Below are 20,336 nucleotides of genomic sequence, written 5' to 3' on the forward strand. Positions count from 1 at the left end.
ACTTAGGGAAGGAGAATTTTCTGATGATGAATAGTAAGTAGGGTTACCATATTTGTGAAGACAAAAAAGAGGACACATGGTCTCTCCTTGGCCCATCCCTGTCCCCACCCCCAGCCCTATTCCAGGCCCCAGCCCCAGCCTCACCCCCCTCCCAGATGGCTGCTGGCTGAGTGCAATCAGGGCTGTAGCAAGCTATAATTGCATCCTATACGACTTGCCGCCATGGTGCCCCCCCAATCCTTTCTTGAGCTGCCCCCACCCTCTCCCCCATGATATGTCAGACTTTCAGTTGTGAGCTTTGTACTTTATTCAAAATTTAAAATACAATTCTTTTTTCTATCTTTGTTGCCTAGCTGTCTAATTTAATCATGTTGGTCCCAATCTCTGTTTCTGCTTTCTTCTGTACATTTGTCAGTTTTCTTTCGCCTCCATTCTTCTTCATCTCCTCCATTACTACATCCACCTCTAACATTGATTTTTACGTCTCAGTGTTCTTCAATTAGATTTCTCCCTCTCTTCATTCATTCTTACTATATCGTCTTCAATGTCCCTCTTTTTACTGTCTAGCTGCAGTTTCACACCACACCTCTCATTCCCCTTTTCCTTATTCCCCAGTCTCTCACTAACTCTGTCCTCTACTCCCATTCATGTCCTTCTCTCTCTTCCCACTTTCATCTAGTTCCTTCCCTTTGTCTCTCACCATCCTTCCATCTAGCATCTCTCTATGCCTTTTCTATCCAGCAAATCCCCTTTTTCTCTCCTTATTCATCCATTTAGTGTGCCCCTCTCCCATCCTTCCCCATAATTCCTTCAAGTGTCTCCCCTTTCTCCCCATCCTTCCATCCAGCATCTTCTCTCTGCTCCTTTTATTATCCAGTATGTCACCTTTTTCTCTCCTCACCTTTCTACTGTATTTATCACCTCTTCTTTTCCTCTCCCTTATCCTTTCATCCAGCATCTCCCCTCTCTCCCCATCCTTCCATCCAGTGTCCCCACTCTATCCTTTTTCCATTCAGGGTCCCCTTCTTCTTTCCCCATCCTTTCATTTAGAATGTCCTCTTCTCTAGTTTCAAGTTTTTATTAAAATTTGTTATACCGCCAATAGTAACTTCTAGGCAGTGTACAATAATAAAATTATAAAAATAGAAAACAAATATTAACACTTACAGGTCGGACAGACAGACATAACATTATTTAATTACTTTTGATTACAATGGGTTTGAGGGTAGAACTACAATTTTGTATAGGAAAGAAAACCATTTAAGGTTAAGAATATTAGGGAAGGGAAGAATTAAGTTTGTGCAGGAGATATGGAAAAGGATAGAAATTCATAAATTGAATGCATCTTTGAATAAAAAGGTCTTCAGATTTGATTTATCTCTGTGAAGAAATTTCTATGGATACATTTAAGAGGGGATGGAGTTCCATAATTGAGGTGCTGCGACCAAGAATATCGAGGAGCATGTGGTATCATAGATTATTTGTTGAGGTGTGGGTATTACTAAAAGGTTTTGATTTTGCAATCTTAGTGTCCCTTTTCCATCCGGGGTCCCCCTTTTCTCTCCCATTCTTCCATTTAACATGACCCCCTCTCTCTTCCCCATCCTTCCATCCAGCATCTCCCCTCTCCCCTTTCTCCATCCAAGGCCCCCTTTTTCTTTGCCATCCTTCCATTTAGCATGCCACCTATCTCTCCTCCCATCCTTTTGTAACCAGTCAAAATTATTTTAAACCCACCTGGGGTCTGGCTGTGGAGGCTGGAAGTTTTCCTGCGATCCTACTGTGGCCCATGGGTGGACATGGTATGGCTGGTCTGGGCCAGTGGAACCGTGGAAGCAGGAGGCCTGCGACCATGGCACTTGTTAATTCTGCGTGCTGGCCATCGGGGAAAGAGAGGAGAGGTGCATTTATTCTGGTGCATGTGTGGCAATGAGTAGCGGGGCCAGAGAGGAAGCCTAGTGCATGCTGAGGCACACTGAAGATTAGGAGGGGGCTGGGAAGAGCAGAGAGGGCTCTCAGAGAGCTGCAGACAGCGGTGGAAATGTGAATGGACCCTGGCTGGATAGAAGCTGGGGTCTGGAAAACTATTGGGGCCATGGCTAGGGCCCAGCTAGGGCAGGGTCCTGACAGGCATGCCGATGCAGGTGGGGGCTCCAACTGGCTGCCAGGGGTGGCAGAGGTCCTGCAGGACCCTGGCGAGGGGCAGGCCAGTGTCCAAGAGTAGGGTTACCAGATGTCTGGGTTTCCCTGGACAAAAGTAGTAAAATTAAAAAGCTACCTGGACGCCCGACAGAGCCCTTAAAAACAGGACATGTCCGGGGAAGCCCGGACATCTGGTAACTCTATCAGTAAACCCCTGAAGAAGCCGTTACTTAGGCGAAATGGGTCCCGTTGGGCACACTTGAACAATTTCTTCCACAATATAAGACATCTCAAGATAAGTGCCAATTTTAGTTATAATAGTAGCTTTTTGCACTACGCACTTTGTTTGAGTTTATGGCACAAAGCATTTGCACTTTAAATTTAACACAGAGTTCTATGAGTGATATCCTTGACCTGCATGAGCCGTTGGAACAATCTACTATGATTTAACGTTGCAGGTCTCTGAGAGCTCTTCAGTATAGATAGTAGTATTTACATAGATATTTTACATACAAGTCTTATTTTCATGGTTGTTCTTTCGAAGAGTAAGACTTGTTGCCATTGCAATTTCTTCGAGTGTTTCAACTCTATCAGTAGGACACCAAATTTACATGGAGACATACATAAGGGGCTGGCTAAGTAGGAGGAACTTTACACAGGCGTTAAGGGTGCCAACTCTCCTTAAAAATGAAGGGAAATTCAGACAATAAAACTCTCAATTGCCTTAAAACATCAATTTACTGGGACTATTGGGAAGGGGGTTGTTTTAATCACATTTTAGAAATTAAATCTATGCTTATTTGACGATTTTACTCTTTTACTGGACTGTTGAAACTGTGTCTTTATAGAGCAAACCACAGATAGCACTCATTGCAGAACTAGCAGCTCTACCCAGAATTAATGGAGTCTACTTCCTCAGACATGTCTGCATGAACCCATCAGAATCCTTACTTCCCCCCTCCCCACACCCCTCATCCGATATACATCTTTTTCCTTTGGAAAGTAGGCTAAAATATAGTGCACAAAGTACAACAGAAAAAATGCACAATAGTACTCCACACCATATAGCATTCGAGGAAAAAGAACCCCTCCTCCTCCTCTCCAGATGGCAAATTTCACAAATGGAAACCCTTCTGTTTCTGAGAACAGAGTCCCATGTCCAGCCTCCCCCCTCCACACATGGGAGTTCTTGGCTCAGTTCTGTGCATGGGGGAAGGCGGGGAGCTCATAAACCAAACATTTCCCTCCCTTCTGATACCTTCCTTGGAAAGCTGAGATAACGTTCATTCATCTGTCCTGAGGAGACAGGAAGGTTCAATTTATAGCTGAGCACCTGAGTATCTGTCATTATATCCCACCCTTCCCAAATGCAGATTCCTATCCACTCTCTGCCTTTTCCAATGTTGCTGATCTGTACCCAGTACAAAGTGTTTGATTTACTAAGCTTTATTCTTAAAGATGCAGAATGAAAAACAAGCCTTCGTAAATAATTCAATGTGATATAGCAAAGTCAGCTACTCTCACAGGAGATTGAAAAGTTGTTGTTTTTGTTTGCTCTGTGATTATAGAGATGGAACATAAAAGTCACCTGCTACCAGCCTAATCCAATCCAGCTCATTCGCTTGCCAGAGACATAGGGACTCACCATGTTACCCCCAGCAGTATCAAGGCAGCAGTGTCAGAGGCTCAGTGCTAGGCAGATCCCTTGTGAGTGCCAGAATCCAGGGCAGGTTTTCTGTTCTTTAAACGTAAAGAGACATGATTCGATGCACCAATTCTGTGTTAAATTCATAGAATTTGTGTCCAGGACAACATTTCTTTTGCTGTTTTCTGGTAGCCGCTGTAAGCTGTATCTGTACTGCAAGATGTGAAGTTCCTCTTGCAGAATGCTACTGGGCTCACACTTCCTCATTTTGCAGGGCTAAGAGCTTACTCTCTTTCTCTTTATCTATCTCTCTCTCTCTCTCTAGGTATCTACTTTGTTGAATCAAACTATAGCCTGTGAAATCTACAGGTGTGCTAATAAAAAAAACAACTTCTCATCTCAAAATATCTCTGGTCTCTTCATAAAGAGAAAGTGTGAATTACTCCTTCTTTTAGAATGAAATGTGTATTGAAATCAATAACAGAATGGATAGAGAGAGAGAGAGAGACAAAAAAGAGAGCTGGATAAGAGAGAGGAAGCAGGTGTTTGCAGCTGGAGGAGAGATCCAGCTGGGGAGAAGGAAGGAGTGAGCCAGGAATGTGAGTTTGGGAAGAGGCAAGCAATATTGTTCATAGTATTGAATATTGAAAGCTTCTATACCGCTTCTAATGACTTAGGCAGTCAATTCAGGGCAGTTTATATGAGTTTTGTAGTGGTGTTACAATACATGAGCTTCTGTAAAGGAGTTACAATACAGTGTGTGTTTCCTGGGATGGCTTCAATACAGACATTATTAAACTATAGTCAATACATTATTAAACCATAATTAATACGTGTGCTTTTGTATAGGTGTTACAATACAGAGGAGGAGGGGCATAATCATAAGAAATGTTTAAATCCGATTTGAATGTATGGGTGCTAGACGCCCAAAGTCAGCAGTAGTAAATTGTCCATTCTCGAAACATATATCTAGAATATTTTTTTTTCAAAAATCATCTATCTTGATGTCCAGGCCATTGATCGCCCAGACCGCCAGTACGTCTATCTTTATACCACATTTTTGACCAAAAATTTGTCTAAGTGCCAAATGTCCAGAACAAGACCATTTGGATGTGGGAGGAGCCAGCATTGTGATGGACTGGCTACCCAGACAGGGCAACAGAGCATTGAGGCACTTTACAGAGCACTGCTGTGAACTTCACAAAAAGAGTGCCACATAAACATCTCACCAGAACTCTCATAGGTTACAGTGAGCTCCCCAAAACACCCCCAAAACACACTATACCCACCTGTCTACAACCCCAATAGCCCTTATGGTTGCAGGTGCACCTATGTGGTAGTACAGTAGGGTTTTGGAGATTTTTGGTGGGCTCACATTTTCTACCATGAATGTAGCAGTTAAGAGTGGCTTATGGGCCTGGGTCCTCTTTGGTTCACTAGCCCACCACACAGGCTACTTAAGACACTTGTATGCAGCTTTACTAGGCTTTACTATAGCAGATGTTGATTTCTGGAGATAGGTATGTACGCTTTTATTCTGATATTTGTGGCAGTGTGAGGGGCTCAGTGATCACTGGGGGTGTGTGTGTGGGTCTTTACCTTGTCCCTGCAGTGGATACCTGGTCACTTTGGATACCTTTTTGGCACTTATATCTGCTTTTACATTGTCTAACTCACAACGTATAAGTTTCGTCCAAGAAGTCCTGTGAAACATTTGATTATTCCTGCAGGACGACTAAGTCTAGGTCGGCCACATCCCGCCCAAATACTGCCCTAACCACTCCTGTGCCCCTTTTAGCTCTGGGTGTACAGCAGCATTCAGAGGCCTAAAAAATCCCCGAATATGCCCAGAAAGTCTTTTTGATTATATCGGCACTTGGACGATCTGGACCAAGTGCCGACTTGGGCAGGTTTTTAAGTTTTGATTATGAGCCCCTTAGCATTTTATGAGTTGGTTCTCAATATAGCCCTCTTAAACCATAATCAATCCTCTTTCTTATTTCTGCCTATAGTATATAATCAATCTACCTGCTAATAAATACCTATATAAAATATATCATATATTTAATATAGACATCCATATTTAGTATTGTGTACTGTTCATACTACTCTTATTTCAATTCGCACTCAGTTTCTATATCGTGATATATGTTCATTTTGGAAGTACTAACTTTCTGATGAATCTAGTTATCTGCTATGATTATCTTATCCCCTGTCCCTACTGTGTTTATCCTAGTGGGAATTAGCCAATTATCTCCTCTTTGTTGCATTTTTGGCTGTAGTATTCTGTGAAGAGGATGGGTCAAAACTTAGGGTTAGATTCACTAAGCTCACCGATCATGTCCCGACAAATTTGCGAGCCTTCTCTGCCCCGACCCAATTCACTAACCGATCTGCACATGCAAATGAGGGGAAATGCATGCATAAGTAGGAAGGCAGCGATTCACTAAACAGAAGGAACAATGACAGGGCTTGCCGATCCCAAAAAAAGCGACTACTGAGGACCAGTTGCTCACGTCCTTGCCAACTGTCCTGCTCTCTGCCATCCTGAAATCCCAGCCCTGCAGCCCTGAAACCATTGAAATAAAAAAACATCTTCCTTGTGCAAAAAGCGCCCTGCTCTCTGCAAGCCTGTGTCTTTAACCCGTGGTTTTAACCCGGGTTAAAACTACGGCGTGTTCTGCTTAGTTGTTCCAGTCTGGCTGCAAAGCATGTTCTGTTCCCTTGAAATGATTCTCGTGGGGCCAGCGAGTGCAGCCCCCCTTTTGTTTTGACCTCAAGCTTGTGCGGAGAGCAAGCGCGTGCGCGGATCGCATCTCCAGGCAGAGAGGATGGTCTGCACATGCATCTGGATCGCTCTGCAGCAATCTGTGGGATCGCTTGTGGTTTTGTGTCCGATCAGATCATTTGCATTGGGACTCTTTAGTGAGTCGGTCGCCCAGCAAGACTCGGATGCGGATCACCCCCAAAAAAGAGTTTAGTGAATCTAGCCCTTAGTACTTTGTATAAAGCACCTAAGTAAAAGTAAGGTAAGGTGATGGGATTTGATAAACTGCCTTTCTGTGGGACAATCAAAGTGGTTTTCATTTATTATATGCAGGCATTTTCTCTGTTTCTAGTAGGCTCACAATCTGGGTTAATGGAGGGTTAAGTGACTTGCCCAGAGCCATAATGAACTGGTCTTCAGCTGGGATTTACTTAAGTAAAAAGTACACTGAAGAATACATTAAACATTTTACTTAAGTAAAAGTAAAAAAGTTATTATCTGATATAATACTTTTTGAGTAAAAAGTAAAAGTACTGTGACCGCAACTACTGTTAACATTTTTATCGTAACTTTTTTGCTCTACGATTCAATCAACTTTGCTCTTAGTACAACTAAAGTCTGCAACTGGTACTCATACGAGTGTGCTTATGAGTCATTAATGCCAGCAGGAAATGGGGTGTTCAGTCTGATTAAAAAGTTCTTTCAGATCAGGCCAGGCTGCAATATTACTGATGTCTTCTGACTGGATCTGCAGGTATTGATCAAAGAAGTTTCTGTCCGAAAACACTGTCTAATTCATCACTTGAATCTTCATGTTCGATGCCATCGTCATGCTGCCTAATTACAGAGAACGTTTTCACACAGTTGGAATCATTGTCGGTTCTAAAAAATTTTTGCCTAATGGCAAACTTTATGTGAATATCTTTGAGAGCTGATGCAAGAATGTCAATCGTGTGAGGATCCCCTCAGTCTTAAGGCCAGACAAGCAGACTTTCCTATCCAGTGGTGCAGTATGGTGGTGGTGGTGTGGACTGCCCTGGACACTGTTTTGGTACATTATGGCTGCTTAGGATTGGGTTGCAATTAAACACAGCTACTGTAAATCTGAGATGGTTTAGTTGTATTCTTGGGGAGACGATTAGGCATAGTTGTCATAAGGGCCTCAAATTGATGAGGTGGTTATTGCACATAAGGACTTCCTGAGGTACCTTGGAGTATCAGGGAATGGAAAGGAACATTTCAAGCTCAGATTGCAAGGGCTGTGCTTATTTCTTTCTACAAGCGGAGGCTTTTAAAACAACTGAAGTGTTATTTTGATGATTCCTCATCTCTGTGTGGTCATAAGGGCCAAGGTGAGCAGTGTTTTATGTTGGACAACCAGCAAGGACTCTGTGGTAGAGAATGACACAGGGGCAGAATTTGTCCCCGTCCCTGCAATTAACTGCGGAAAACCATCCCTATATGATTCATTAAGGAGAGAGGGAAGAATCAGAGTATCAATGGGCATAACTACTGATACTCAAGTCTTGCATTGAAGAAAGCTGGTGTAAAAGGACTGAGGTTGAGATAGACATTAAAGAATGACACAGGATGGTTTCCTGCAGTTATCCACAGGGACGGGGACAAATTCTGTCCCCGCGTCATTCTGTACTCTGTGGCAAATGCAAGTCATTCAAAAAGTGGCAGCCAGATTTTTGATGGGCATTTCCCAAAGAGAGAGTGCCTGCCCAGCTTTTTTGGTTACCCATATTAAGTTCAAATTAAAATGGTGTTTAAGGTGCTGAATAATCAGTGCCCTAAAATTTTGATTGAGAGAATGCAGTGGCATATACCCAGAAGAAATTCATAGGGCTAGATTCACTAAGCAAACCGATCATGTACCAATCAGTTTGCGACCTGATTTTACTCCTGCCCGATTCACTTACCTCTCTGCCGATCTGATTCCGATCCATGCATGCAAATGAGGGGAACGGCATGCAAAGTAGGCAGGGACACGATTCACAAAACAAATTTTGTGAACTGACTGGGCTAGCAGATCAACCCAAGAAGCGACTGCTGGGGACCAGTCACAAACATCCTTTCCGACTCTCCAGCTCCACTGCCGCCCTGCTCTCTGCACGCCCTGCTCTCTGCTGACCCGACAATTATATCTCTCTGCCCCGAATCTCGCCTGCTTGCCACCCTGAATCGCCGCCCTGCTCTGCCCTGAATCTCTCCTGCCCTTCTCTGCACAGCGAGCCCGTGATTTTAACCCGCAGGTTTAAGTGGGTTAAAACCATGGGCTCGCAAAGAAGTTGAGACAAAAAGTTTTTTAAAAAGAGGCTGCTGCTGCTGCCGGGGATGAAGTCAGGCCCCCCCCAAAAACAAACAAATTTAAAAAAAACGCAGCAAAAGAGCATGAACGCATGTGCAGACCATCTACAGGGAAAACAGATGGTCTGCACATGTGTCTGGATCACACTCTAACAATCCATGTCGGCGCATGGGGGCATTCCTCCGATCGCCCTCATTAGAATATTGTGGCTTGAAGAATCCATCGGACCTGCCCGGATCAGACATGGATTGGTCACGATTGGTCAGGTTAGTGAATCTAGCCCATAGTCAGCTGAGGAGTGACTATTGGTTATACCCATTGCTAAAATGTTAAGGAAACTGCTACATGCATAGGGGTCAGAATGAGGGAGGCCACAGGGGTCATGGCTTCCCCACAAATTCTTAGTTGCTGTTTTATCCCTCCCGCCCTGCTATTGGTGTTTGTTTAAAATCTTCGGTCAGCCACCATGTAGCGTCAAACACCAGGCCTGCCCTGGAACCCTTCATTCTACTTCCAGGGGCAGGTCTGCTTGTGGACGCTGCACGGCGGCTGCTGAAGATTTAAAGCTAAAGTGCCGGGAGGAGGTGGGTGTAGGACTCGGGCGTGTGTCAGGGCAGAGCTCCTGGGCCCCCCTCCGCCAAACAAAGCAGCATTCCGTTGCCTATGGCTCTATGAAGCTGGGTCTTTCCTACAGTGGCACCTAAATTGTGGAATTTCCTTGTGGAATTATGGGCTGAGGTAAACTAGATATAATTTTGTAAGACATTAAGGGAGGTACTTATCAAGCTGCATGAGGGCACTAACCCATGCTATTTTCCTTTTAACGCACAATAAAGGCCTCTAATGTTAGTAGTGACCCAATGCAACGTTTAGATTACTCTGTATTATTTATTTATTTGGATTTACTGTATATTCTGTCCTCCCCAAAGAGCTCAGAATGAGTTACACTCTACATAGCAATGAGATGCAAAGTGGTTTATTACTATGCACAAACTATAATGTGGCTTGCAGTGAACATAGGATGCACACTGCAAGTCACACTATAGCTGGGGTTATTTTACAACCTGGAGCATCAGGCGACCAAGCTGTGGCCCAATACTCTCAGGCTGCATGTTAAAGGGGCGGCACTCTTAAGAAACAGTACTGTCCAGAATGCCTCCTGCCAAGCAGAACTCAACTGTAGCGCCCCTCCAGGGAAATACTTTTAAAACCAATTGGAGGAAATTTTTTTTCTCTCAGAGAATAGTTAAACTCTGGAATGCTCTGCTGTTGGATGTGGTAAGAGTGGATAGCATAGCTGGTTTTAAGAAAGGTTTGGATAAGTTCCTGGAGGAAAAGTGCATAGTCTGTTACTGAGAAAGACATGGGGGAAGCCACTGCTTGCTCTGTATCAGTAGCATGGAATATTGCTACACCTTGGATTTTGGCCAGGTATTAGTGATCTGGATTGGCCACCGTGAGAACGGGCTACTGGGCTTGATGGACCATTGGTCTGACCCAGTAAGGCTATTCTTATGTTCTTAAAGCCCTATATAGTGCCCTCCTAACCAGAAGGGCTCCCTAGAAGTAACCCCCACCCAGAAGCTCCTGTGCTCTAATGGAAGACCTCTAAATAATTTTTCACTCCCCTCCAGGTCTCCTCCACCCAAGGACCTCCCCCCCCCACACACACAGGGTTTATCTTAATCAAATCTTTGGTCAATAATGGTCTGAGCAGGAGTAATCATCAGTTCCTACTACCATTGCTGGAGCTGTCATCCAAAATGAGACCAGTGACCCCTAGTGATAGTCTCAGAAACATGATGGAAACATGATCCATAATGGTAGTACTGCAAGCCTACTGCTATTGGTTGTCAGCACCAGCAAAGCCAGGAGTGACTGAGGATCACTCCTGTCTAGACCACTAGGGATCTGACTTTTTTTAGCTGGGGTTATTTTACTGGTTATGACATGGCTTGCGCTATATACCTTGTGGTCATCACGAGCTGCATTATAGTATCTACATAATAATGAGCTGCTTTACATGCACTCGCATGTTTTGAATCTCAGTACCATGTAATGCAGGGTAACCTAAATAACACTGTGTTAAGACACCACTGTTAAAGCCCTTTAACATCCATTAAGCATTAAGGGGAAATAATTTGGGTATCCTAATGCTGCTTGATAAGTACCATCCTCAAATATGCATGTGTTTATGGGGCTCTAACCTGAGAAGGGGGGGGGGGGGAAGCGTTTAAGAGGCAGCTTGGTAGGAAACAAGCAAGCATCCTTAATGAGTGGAATAAAATTTACTGGAGAATGTTGAAACTGATTCTGCATAACTGATATCAATTTCAAATATCCATAGATAGCAGGGATCATTTGGGGAGATCAAAGATTTCACGTTTGCCAGCCAAACTGAAAGATCAACTTGTCTGCCTTTCATAAGGAAACTGAGTGTGACAGAGACAAATTAAGCCTCTTATGCTAGCTAACTTGTTACCATGTATGGCTATTGAGAAAATGAGATGACACATAAGATTGTGGTTTGTCCCTATATAATGTGGAACTCAACAAGAAGTTTCTCTCTCTCTCTCTCTGCTTTTGTTAATTTTCTGTATGTGCTGCAACGGACAAACCTTTAATAATAATAAAGAACATTTTAGTTATTCTCAGAGAAGATCATCTATTTGTGAAGGGGCCTCCCATTTGCTCTATTCCTACTATGTTACAGCAGACCCCAGTTAGGGTTACCAGATAATCCTGACCCCCTAGACCCACCCCCCCCCCTTCCCACCATCCCCACCTTGCTAAGCCCCCTCCCTCCCCCCCCCCCTCACTGCCTGCTGCTGCCATTGGGCAGGAGGGCATCCACGCATGCACGGATACCCTCCTGCCTGACGCAATTTTGAGGAAGTTTTTCAAAACCCAGACAAAGTGCCGGGTTTTGAAAAGCCATCCGAATCTCCGGACATGTCCTCGAAAAGGAGGACATGTCCGTGGAAATTCAGAGATCTGGTAACTCTAACCCTACTTAATTGCCCAGCCTAATGACTGGAGGAATGAGCTGAGAACTAGGGAAGCACAGGGTTTAAATTGTACTGCTGATTTTTGGCAAGTCTCTTAACCCTCCGTTACCTCAGGTACAAACTCAAATTTTAAGCCTTCTGAGAACAGGGAAATGCCTCCTGTACATGAATGTAACTTGCCTTGAGTTACTACTCTCTTTCCATCTCCATAATACTCCGTCTATCTTTCTGTACTTTGAATTCTGTCACAGTATTAGTAACTTCCACATTTTCTGCTAGGCCATTCCTAACCTTCGCTTCTCCTTCAGTAAAAAGTATGTCCTCATATTTCCTTCCTCAACTTTCTTCACCCTAAATGTTGGTCACAAAGATGGGTTTATAGAATTGCGCTAAGCTCCGTCCTTTTCAGTGCCGGTTTTTTTTTTTTTTTTAATTTATTGATTTTCATTTAAGTACATAAATGTGCTTATCAGGAAATTAACAGAAATTAATACATCCAATTCACTAATGGATTTAGAAATTAAATTAAGCCAAAATGGCTGTGAAATAATATACCTTAATACATAGTCCTCAAATTTTGGAGAAAGGAGGCAAGAAAGAAATTCTTCCAGGAAAGAAAAACACCTTATCAATATTATTATAGGAAATTAGAGCATTAACTTCGGCTTTAATTACAGATTTGAGTTACTTTATCATTCACTGGGGTGCAAAAAAAATCCCTTTCCCTTCTAAAAAGAAACGCAGCTGATCAGGATCATAAAATATATACTTATTATCCTGGTACAATAGAAAACACTTGCATGGAAACCTTAACTGAAAAGAAGCACCCAATGAAATCACTTTATCACGATAACCTAAGAATTCTTTTCTTCTTAGTGCCGTTTTTTAGGTGACATATATAGGATTTTGCCCAAAATGCAAAAAAATCAGGGGGGACTGGGGATGAAGAGCAGGAAAGTATGTGTGAGGATAATGTAGAAAGTCCACAGGATCTGCATTATCTCCTGTGCAGGTTGAATACAATATGGACAAATGAAGTACTGATTATCACCAGACCACCATAGAGGTACAACATTAACAGATATTCAGTAGGAACATAATAACATAAGAATTGCTGCTGCTGGGTCACACCCGTGGTCCATCGTGCCCAGCAGTCCGCTCACGTGGTGGCCCTTAGGTCAAAGACTGGTGCCCTAACTGAGACTAACCTTACCTGTGTACGTTCTGGTTCAGCAGGAACTTGTCTAACTTTGTCTTGAATCCCTGGAGGGTGTTTTTCCCCTATAACAGCCTCCGGAAGAATACAGTAAATCTTTGCAGAGCTTATTCAGAATGGATGAATGTTAAAGACAGGAGGATAAAACTTTAGTTTTGTAAGGTAAGAATTCATATGGCAATAAAAATTGCAATGCTATTTTGCATCGTTGTATTTGTCTGTATATAATTATTTACTTTTATCAGCTAAGTGAGATAACTGAACAAAGAATTCAAGACAGATTGGATTTTAAAAATTTTAAATATGAAGGGAGGCCGTAATAAAAAGCACACTTTTTATTTCAAAACATTTATAAAATTTAATAAATAAAGTATATTAGTTCAGAAGAGAAAGGAGATCTTGGAGTAAAGAGCTAAGAAACTGTAAAACTGACATTTTTAGCAAGTAAGGTAATACTAATACATTAATGCTGGAATTATTTGTGAATTAACAATGGGAGTTTAATATAATCAAGATATTAATCTATTTCAGCTTAAATTATACTACACATTATTAGTAGAGTAAAACATACAAGCCCCATGAACAGTCATTTATGGCAACTTGCACTAGATTTTTAGAATTCCAGGTTGCTCAGCTGTTTGTACCTAGGTAAAATGTCATTCAAATTTATATTCTAACAAAATTATAAAAGAATAAAACACCTCTTTATTAAATTTAAACACCATATTAACAAGGATAGGTCTGCCTTTTAATTACCAGATAAAGAAATTCCACCAGATCCTCTCTCTTTAGCCCCACCCCAATCAGAAATGCACAAATAATTGAAGGAACCAGGAAGAGGGAGAGATGTTTGGATATTATTTGCCTTTTAACAATTAAAATTCTTAATATTGTTATGCATAATGACAGAGTTCAGCAAAGGTTATTGACATGCTGCTTTGAAAAGTTGTGGCAGGGTAGATGAATGGAGGGCGAGAGATAACTTGGTAACTGGGTTAATCAAACTGGGCCTATGATGGCTACTGAACTGTGAGGTGAGTGAGGATATATGGGGGTGGGGCAGCTCCAGGTTTGTCCCCTTGCCTGCTATCAAAGTATATTGGTAGCCATTTCCAGTTCTTCTGCAAAAGTGTTGAGGAGAGTGGAAGGTGTAGCAGGGGAGGGCATTCTTTTGTTGTCAATGCCCCTGGCATGTTTTACAGCACATTTGCCGGAAGTAAGGCCGACTGCAGAACTTAAATTTCAAAACCAGGGGGCAGTACGCTACCTTGTTCACATCCTTGCATTCTGAAAAGATGAAGAGAGAGAAAGAGACTTTGTTAGCATCAGTAATATGGTTGCATGTGGCATGCCTACCTATTCCTGCACTTACCAAGTCCTGAGATTATAATTAAATTTAGTAGGTCAGGAGGTGTGTGTGTGTGTGTGTGTGTGCACATGACTCAGCAAATCCATACACCAAGGAAACAATTGTGTGCATAGAAACTTTAAGTTCTGCCATACTGTCAATGAAGCAAATGCAACCCCTCCCCCCCAAATCAGGATTCAGCTGGAATATTTGGAAATGCTAATGTGTATTCAGAGTTATTTTCAGGATCAGGGATTATTAAATCTGAGCAGAGCTTATTCAGAATGGATGAATGTTAAAGACAGGAGGATAAAACTTTGATGACTTTTACATTCAGTTATGTAAGGTAAGAATCCATACGGCAATAAAAATTGCAATGCCATTTCGCATCGTTTTATTTGTCTGTTTATAATTATTTACTTTTATCAGCTAAGTGAGGCAACTAATGTCCTGCGCACAAATTTCTATTTATATAACATGCACACAAATTTTAATTTGGATTAAATAAACCTACAGAGATGATATTTTTTGCACATACAGCCTTTAACAAAAATTAGAGGAAACCCTGTCCAGCATGTCCATTTAGGGCTCCTTTTACTAAGGCGTGCTAGCGTTTTTAGCGCACGCAGGATATTACCGCGTGCTACGTGGCTAGAACTAACGCCAGCTCAATGCTGGCGTTAGCGTCTAGCACGTGCAGTAATGAAGCACGCGCTATTCCGTGCGTTAATGCCCTAACGCAGCTTCGTAAAAGGAGCCCTTAGTGTTACCAACCAGTTCCATGTCGCCAGAGCCATTTAGGGTCTGCAGTGCTGCATCAATAGACTTATTGCTTTATTACAGGTTGGGGGAGTTTGGGTGGAACCAGGTCTGGCTCTGCCTTTTCCAGATGGCATGGAGCTGGTTGGTGACCTTACCTGCTGCTGTTAAATTCATGAATGCTGGGTCAGTTAAAGATGTTGGATACATTTCTCACGGTCAGCAATGTCTCTTATTTATTTTAAAAATTTCTATACCGCCTATGACCTAAGCGGTTTACAAAGAAAACGGTGTCAGGTCAAAAGCGCGCCGGGACAAAGTCTCGCCCAGACAATTGAGCGCAGCGCGGAGGCGCGTGCCGCTCAAAATTACTGTTTTTAGGGCTCCGACGGGGGGGGGCATGGGGGGTAACCCCCCCACTTTACTTAATAGACATCGCGCCGCGTTGTGGGGTTGTAACCCCCCACATTTCACTGAAAACTTCACTTTTTCCCTGTTTTTAGGGAAAAAGTTAAGTTTACAGTAAAATGTGGAGGGTTACAACTCCCCAAACCCCCCATAACGCCGGCGCGATGTCTATTAAGTAAAGTGGAGGGTTCCCCAACAAAGCCCCCCGTCAGAGCCCCTAAAAACAGTAATTTTGAGCGGCGCGCACCTCCACGCTGCGCTCAATTTTCCGGGCGCTCCTTTGTCTTTCGCGCCGTTGTCTATGAACCAAGAAAACATACGGAGAAGTCAATTATATATATTTAAATGAAATTATGTTAATGTACTTGTAAAGAACAGAAGGGCCACATTCACATTTAGCTAGTCTTTATGCCTTCACTCGGTTTGCATAGTTCAGAACTAGCACCGAGGCATCTTTTGCCAAGGTGTTAGTTAATTCTCTAAAAATTCTGGAAAGAAACAAGGCGTTTTAGAAATTTCCTTTCCCCTTTCTTACTCCTGCCTGTTGTATCTGTTTTCCCCCTTTACACCTCTCATCTTTTCATTAACTCACCTCTCCCAACCATTCCTCTCCTATAACTCTCTTCTCACAAACCTCACTTTTTTCTTGTCATTTTACCTCACCTCATTCCCACCTTCTCACTTGTCATTTACCTCCTAGTCACTCTTTCTGCCCTCCTCACTCTACCCTAATATGCCCAGGTCACTTTCCTCACTGGGCACAAAATGTAAGTGCCCTTAAACTGATCTCAGAGTTCTAAGATCTCAAGGCTTAAGCGGACCAGTCACTATTTCCAACTTAAGACTTTCCACATACTGCTTCTCCCTGGAGCCACCTAGGGCCATACTTACCATCTGGATTGTCCGTGGGTCCTGCCTCACACTTAGTCTCGCATTGCTGCATGGCTGCTGGCTGCAGAGACTCCACACACTCATTAGATGGTTGACCTGTGTGTGCCAAGCACTGGACAGAGCGCACCTGCTGGCCAAAGCCACACTGGGCAGAGCACTAGGAGAAGACATCAGAAATGCAGCCTTAGATATGGTTCCAGCTAATTGACAACCTTAGCTAGTAAAGCTCGTATATGCCTACGTGAACGAGTATAACTGTGTCTGATTCAAATCTGGGTATGTTTTAAGAAAACCACTAGATACTGTAGATTCCTGGACATGGAAAACACATAAACATGTCCCTGATTCATAATTTGTTTGTTTATTTATATTCTGCCTTTATCAAGGCGGAGAACAAAACATCTTAAAAAAATTAAAAAAATTTCACAATACATAGCCAAACCATCACATTCTGCCAGAATTGAGTTATTACATATTCTTTTCCATGCTAAACACCAATAAAACCAACCACAGCTTGAAATTAGAAGATAAATACAGACTCAGCCTCCATACTTCATGAGACAAAAGAAATGTCATTTCAATAGTTTTTAAAATCCCCCCCAACTTTGCCTTCTTCTTAATGTAATTCTTTAGGGACAGCACAGGAAAATCTCAGTGCTGCCTGTCTGTAATCTAACCTCTCTCCTTGCCAGTATCGTCAGATCACAGTGCGTAGAGGAGTGTAACTGTGCTAGAGAATAGAGAATGACACGGGGACAAATTTTTGCCCATCCTCGAGGGAACACATTTTCTCATCCCGTCCCCATGAGTTCTTTTCCTGTCCCTGCCCATTCCTGCAAGCTCCGTCCTCATCTGCACAAGCCTCATACACTTTAAAATCATAAATGTTCGAGGTTTATCTAATCCAAGCTAATCTAATCTAATCCTTAGGTTTGTATACCGCATCATCTCTACGTTCGTAGAGCTTGACGTGGTTTACAGTAGGAGAAATAGGAAGGAACTACAACAGAGGGTTAGAGGTAGAAGTGTGAAGAAAATTTAGAGGACTTGGGATGCCAAGATATAAGAGTTTCCTTGATTCCTAAGTTGGAGGGAGACTTACATTTTTTGAGAAAAGCCAGGTTTTCAGATGTTTGCGGAAAACTTGGAGAGAGCTCAAGTTCCGAAGAGGGGAGGTAAGGTTGTTCCAGAGCTCAGTGATTTTGAAGTGGAGGGAGGTCCCTAGCTTTCCTGTGTGGGAAATGCCTTTTAGCGAGGGGAAGGATAGTTTCAATTTGTGGGAGGATCTGGTGGTTTGAGGAATTCCAAGAAAGAGGGATAAAGGGAGGGAGGATACCATATAGGATTTTGAAAGTTAAAAAGGTGCATTTATAGTGGACCCTGGCGATTATCGGAAGCCAGTGGAGCTTGGCCAGGAGCGGAGAGACATGGTCAAATTTACTTTTAGCGAAGATGAGCTTGGCCGCGGCATTCTGAATCCGTTGGAGTCTGTGGAGGATTTTCTTAGTTAGGCTTAAGTAGATAGATAGGGCATCTCTCCCGCCGCAGGTCGCGGCAGTTCGGGTAGAGGAGTGATGGCATCGCGGTAGGGGAGATGAGCCATCTCTCCTGCCGCAATGGTTGTGGTGGGTGGGTAGGTAGGTTGCCGGGCCGCTGAACTGATCGCGCTAGCGGCCATCAGCTCAGTGGCCCCTTTTTCGGCACTTGGACCTGCCCCGATGTTGTGTGTCAAAAAGGTATAAGTGCCAACTAGGCAACCTGCCTAAGGTTTTGGTTATGCCTGCTGCACGCCTAGGTGTAGGTCGGCCCACCTCCCGCCCTTTCCCCTCCTCTAAACACGCCTCTTTTCTCTCTGTGCGTTTAGAGGCAGGGGAAAGGCCTAAACTGGTTTTAGATACGTCTAAAAACCAGCTTTGGTTATGGGTACTTGGACGATCAGGCTTTTTGATCGTCCAAGTAGCCATTTAGGACACTTTTTGGACTTTTTTTTTTTATTTATTATGAACCCCTTAGGGTCTATCTGCATCCATATCCCAGAGTCAGATTGATATAATTTCCCATAGGCCTTTGCTGACATTGGTTAGGGCAACCAAAAATGCTGATTGCTAGCAATAGCTATGCTGACAATAGTATGTCAGGATTTCCTGTTCAATTAAAAAAAAAAAAAGAGATGGACATTCATGTGCTGAGGATGTCCAGTATGTATAGTTTGTGGCATAATAAGGGCGTGGAGGGCGCGGACCACTCCAGGTGCCATCTTGGTGGGGTTGCCGACACCTATCCTCCTTTCCACTCCCCTGCTCCTTCCCTGCCGCTCCTCTGCTGCATGCGTCTTGCCTTCACCCCTTGCCTCTAGCTCTTCGCCGGTGCGAACAGCATCGCCAACCTGGAAATGATTTCAGAGGGAGAGCCGAGGCCAAGGCCAGTGCAGGCAGCAGGTTGGGGATACTGCTTGTGCTGGTGAAATTAAAGAGGTATGGGGAAGGGAAGGGATGTGCGTGCATGGCAGGAGGGGGGGGGGGGGGGCGGAGAACGGAGCCCTGGGCACTTCTTATCCTCACTACACCACTGTGTACGGCCATTTTACAAACTGGAATGCCTAATGTGTTATTTATTTTAAAAATCTCTATCCCACTTATCTACTAAGCGGGTAACAATTTATTACATAGATAAAATAAAACAATCTCCATACATCCATCAATACTTATAAAAAATCTGCTTCCTTTAAACATGCCATCCTCTAGTAGTCAAAATATTCTGACATCTGCTGATTTAAACGATCAGTTCTGAAATGCCCTTACAAATAAACACATCTTTAGAGATTTTTAAAAAGATTTAAAACCTGCACATGGGGCCATTGGGAAAATATTGTGATGAATAGACATCGTTCCTTTCTGTTCTTTTTCTTTTCTTTCTTAGTTTTATCTAGCACACTCAAGGGGGGAGGGTGGATTTGGGATGTAATTAAATATGAAATGTTATAATATTGTTGTATAATATTGTATATTCTACTTTAATTGAGCATGGGATGAAGGGGAGGAGGGTGGGAATTTTACATTATTATAGTTCATATGTTAGATAATTACAGTGCTATATTGAAATTATTTTTATGATACATTTTTATGCACTTATTGTTTGATTTGAAAATGAATAAAGATTAAAAAAAAAAAAAAACCTGCACATAATCTTGCCCCCCGTTTTACAAAGGTGCGTTAGACGTTTTAGCATGTGCTAAATGCTAATGCGTCCATAGACTTAGAATGGGTACGATAGCATTTAGCGCAAGCTAAAATGCATAGCGCACCTTAGTAAAACTAGCTCTTAGGGCTCTTCTTTTAAACTGTGCTAGCAGTTTTTAGCGCAGAGAGCCGCACTGAATGGCCCACGCTGCTCCCGATACTCATAGAGTTCCTATGAGCATCGGGAGCAGCGCGGGCCATTCAGCGCAGCTCTCTGCACTAAAAACTGCTAGTGCAGTTTAATAGAAAAGGGGGTTAGTGTCTTTTCATTGAGTTCCATAGCCTCGGGCCCACCAAGGATTCTGCTGAAATACATATTTTCCTGTACTGTTCATCCTGAATAGTCTCCAAAGTTAATCACATAGTTGCCTCTGATCGCAAATTTTGATTCAGAACATATTTTCTTAGAATTTGGATCAAGTACCATGGTGTCTCTCCATAGAGCACATGATGTATGAACAGCAAAAAGAGCAGGGACAAGGATATCTGTCTGGCAGCAGAAGAAAGGCAACACAGCGGTCTTTGCAGTGGACTTCACACCAGTGGACCCAGGTTCAAATCCTGTTTTAATTAGTTTATTTTTTAATTGTGAGCCCTCC

At 42.9% G+C, this 20,336-nt stretch overlaps 2 protein-coding genes across 4 annotated transcripts in view; both read right to left on the reverse strand.

Annotated features, from left to right (window-relative positions):
* MYO1F (myosin IF) overlaps positions 1-3,976 on the reverse strand; it is a 235,841-nt gene extending 231,865 nt beyond the window's left edge. Inside the window, 1 exon segment of the mRNA XM_033955757.1 lies at positions 3,788-3,976. Coding sequence (XP_033811648.1) covers positions 3,788-3,790 — 3 coding nt within the window. The 5' untranslated portion in view covers positions 3,791-3,976.
* Positions 3,977-13,412: 9,436 nt separating this feature from the next.
* ADAMTS10 (ADAM metallopeptidase with thrombospondin type 1 motif 10) overlaps positions 13,413-20,336 on the reverse strand; it is a 192,587-nt gene continuing 185,663 nt past the window's right edge. For all 3 annotated transcript variants that reach the window (XR_004540309.1, XM_033954332.1, XM_033954333.1), the window contains 2 exons: positions 16,499-16,655; positions 13,413-14,379 (listed from right to left, as the gene is read on the reverse strand). Coding sequence is in view for 2 of the 3 variants with exons in the window: in XM_033954332.1 (XP_033810223.1) it covers positions 14,270-14,379; positions 16,499-16,655 (267 nt within the window). In the remaining variant the exon portion in view is untranslated. The remainder of the gene's footprint in view (positions 14,380-16,498; positions 16,656-20,336) is intronic.

Source organism: Geotrypetes seraphini, chromosome 8 (assembly GCF_902459505.1).
Source record: "Geotrypetes seraphini chromosome 8, aGeoSer1.1, whole genome shotgun sequence".
Classification (NCBI taxonomy): Eukaryota; Metazoa; Chordata; class Amphibia; order Gymnophiona; family Dermophiidae; genus Geotrypetes; species Geotrypetes seraphini.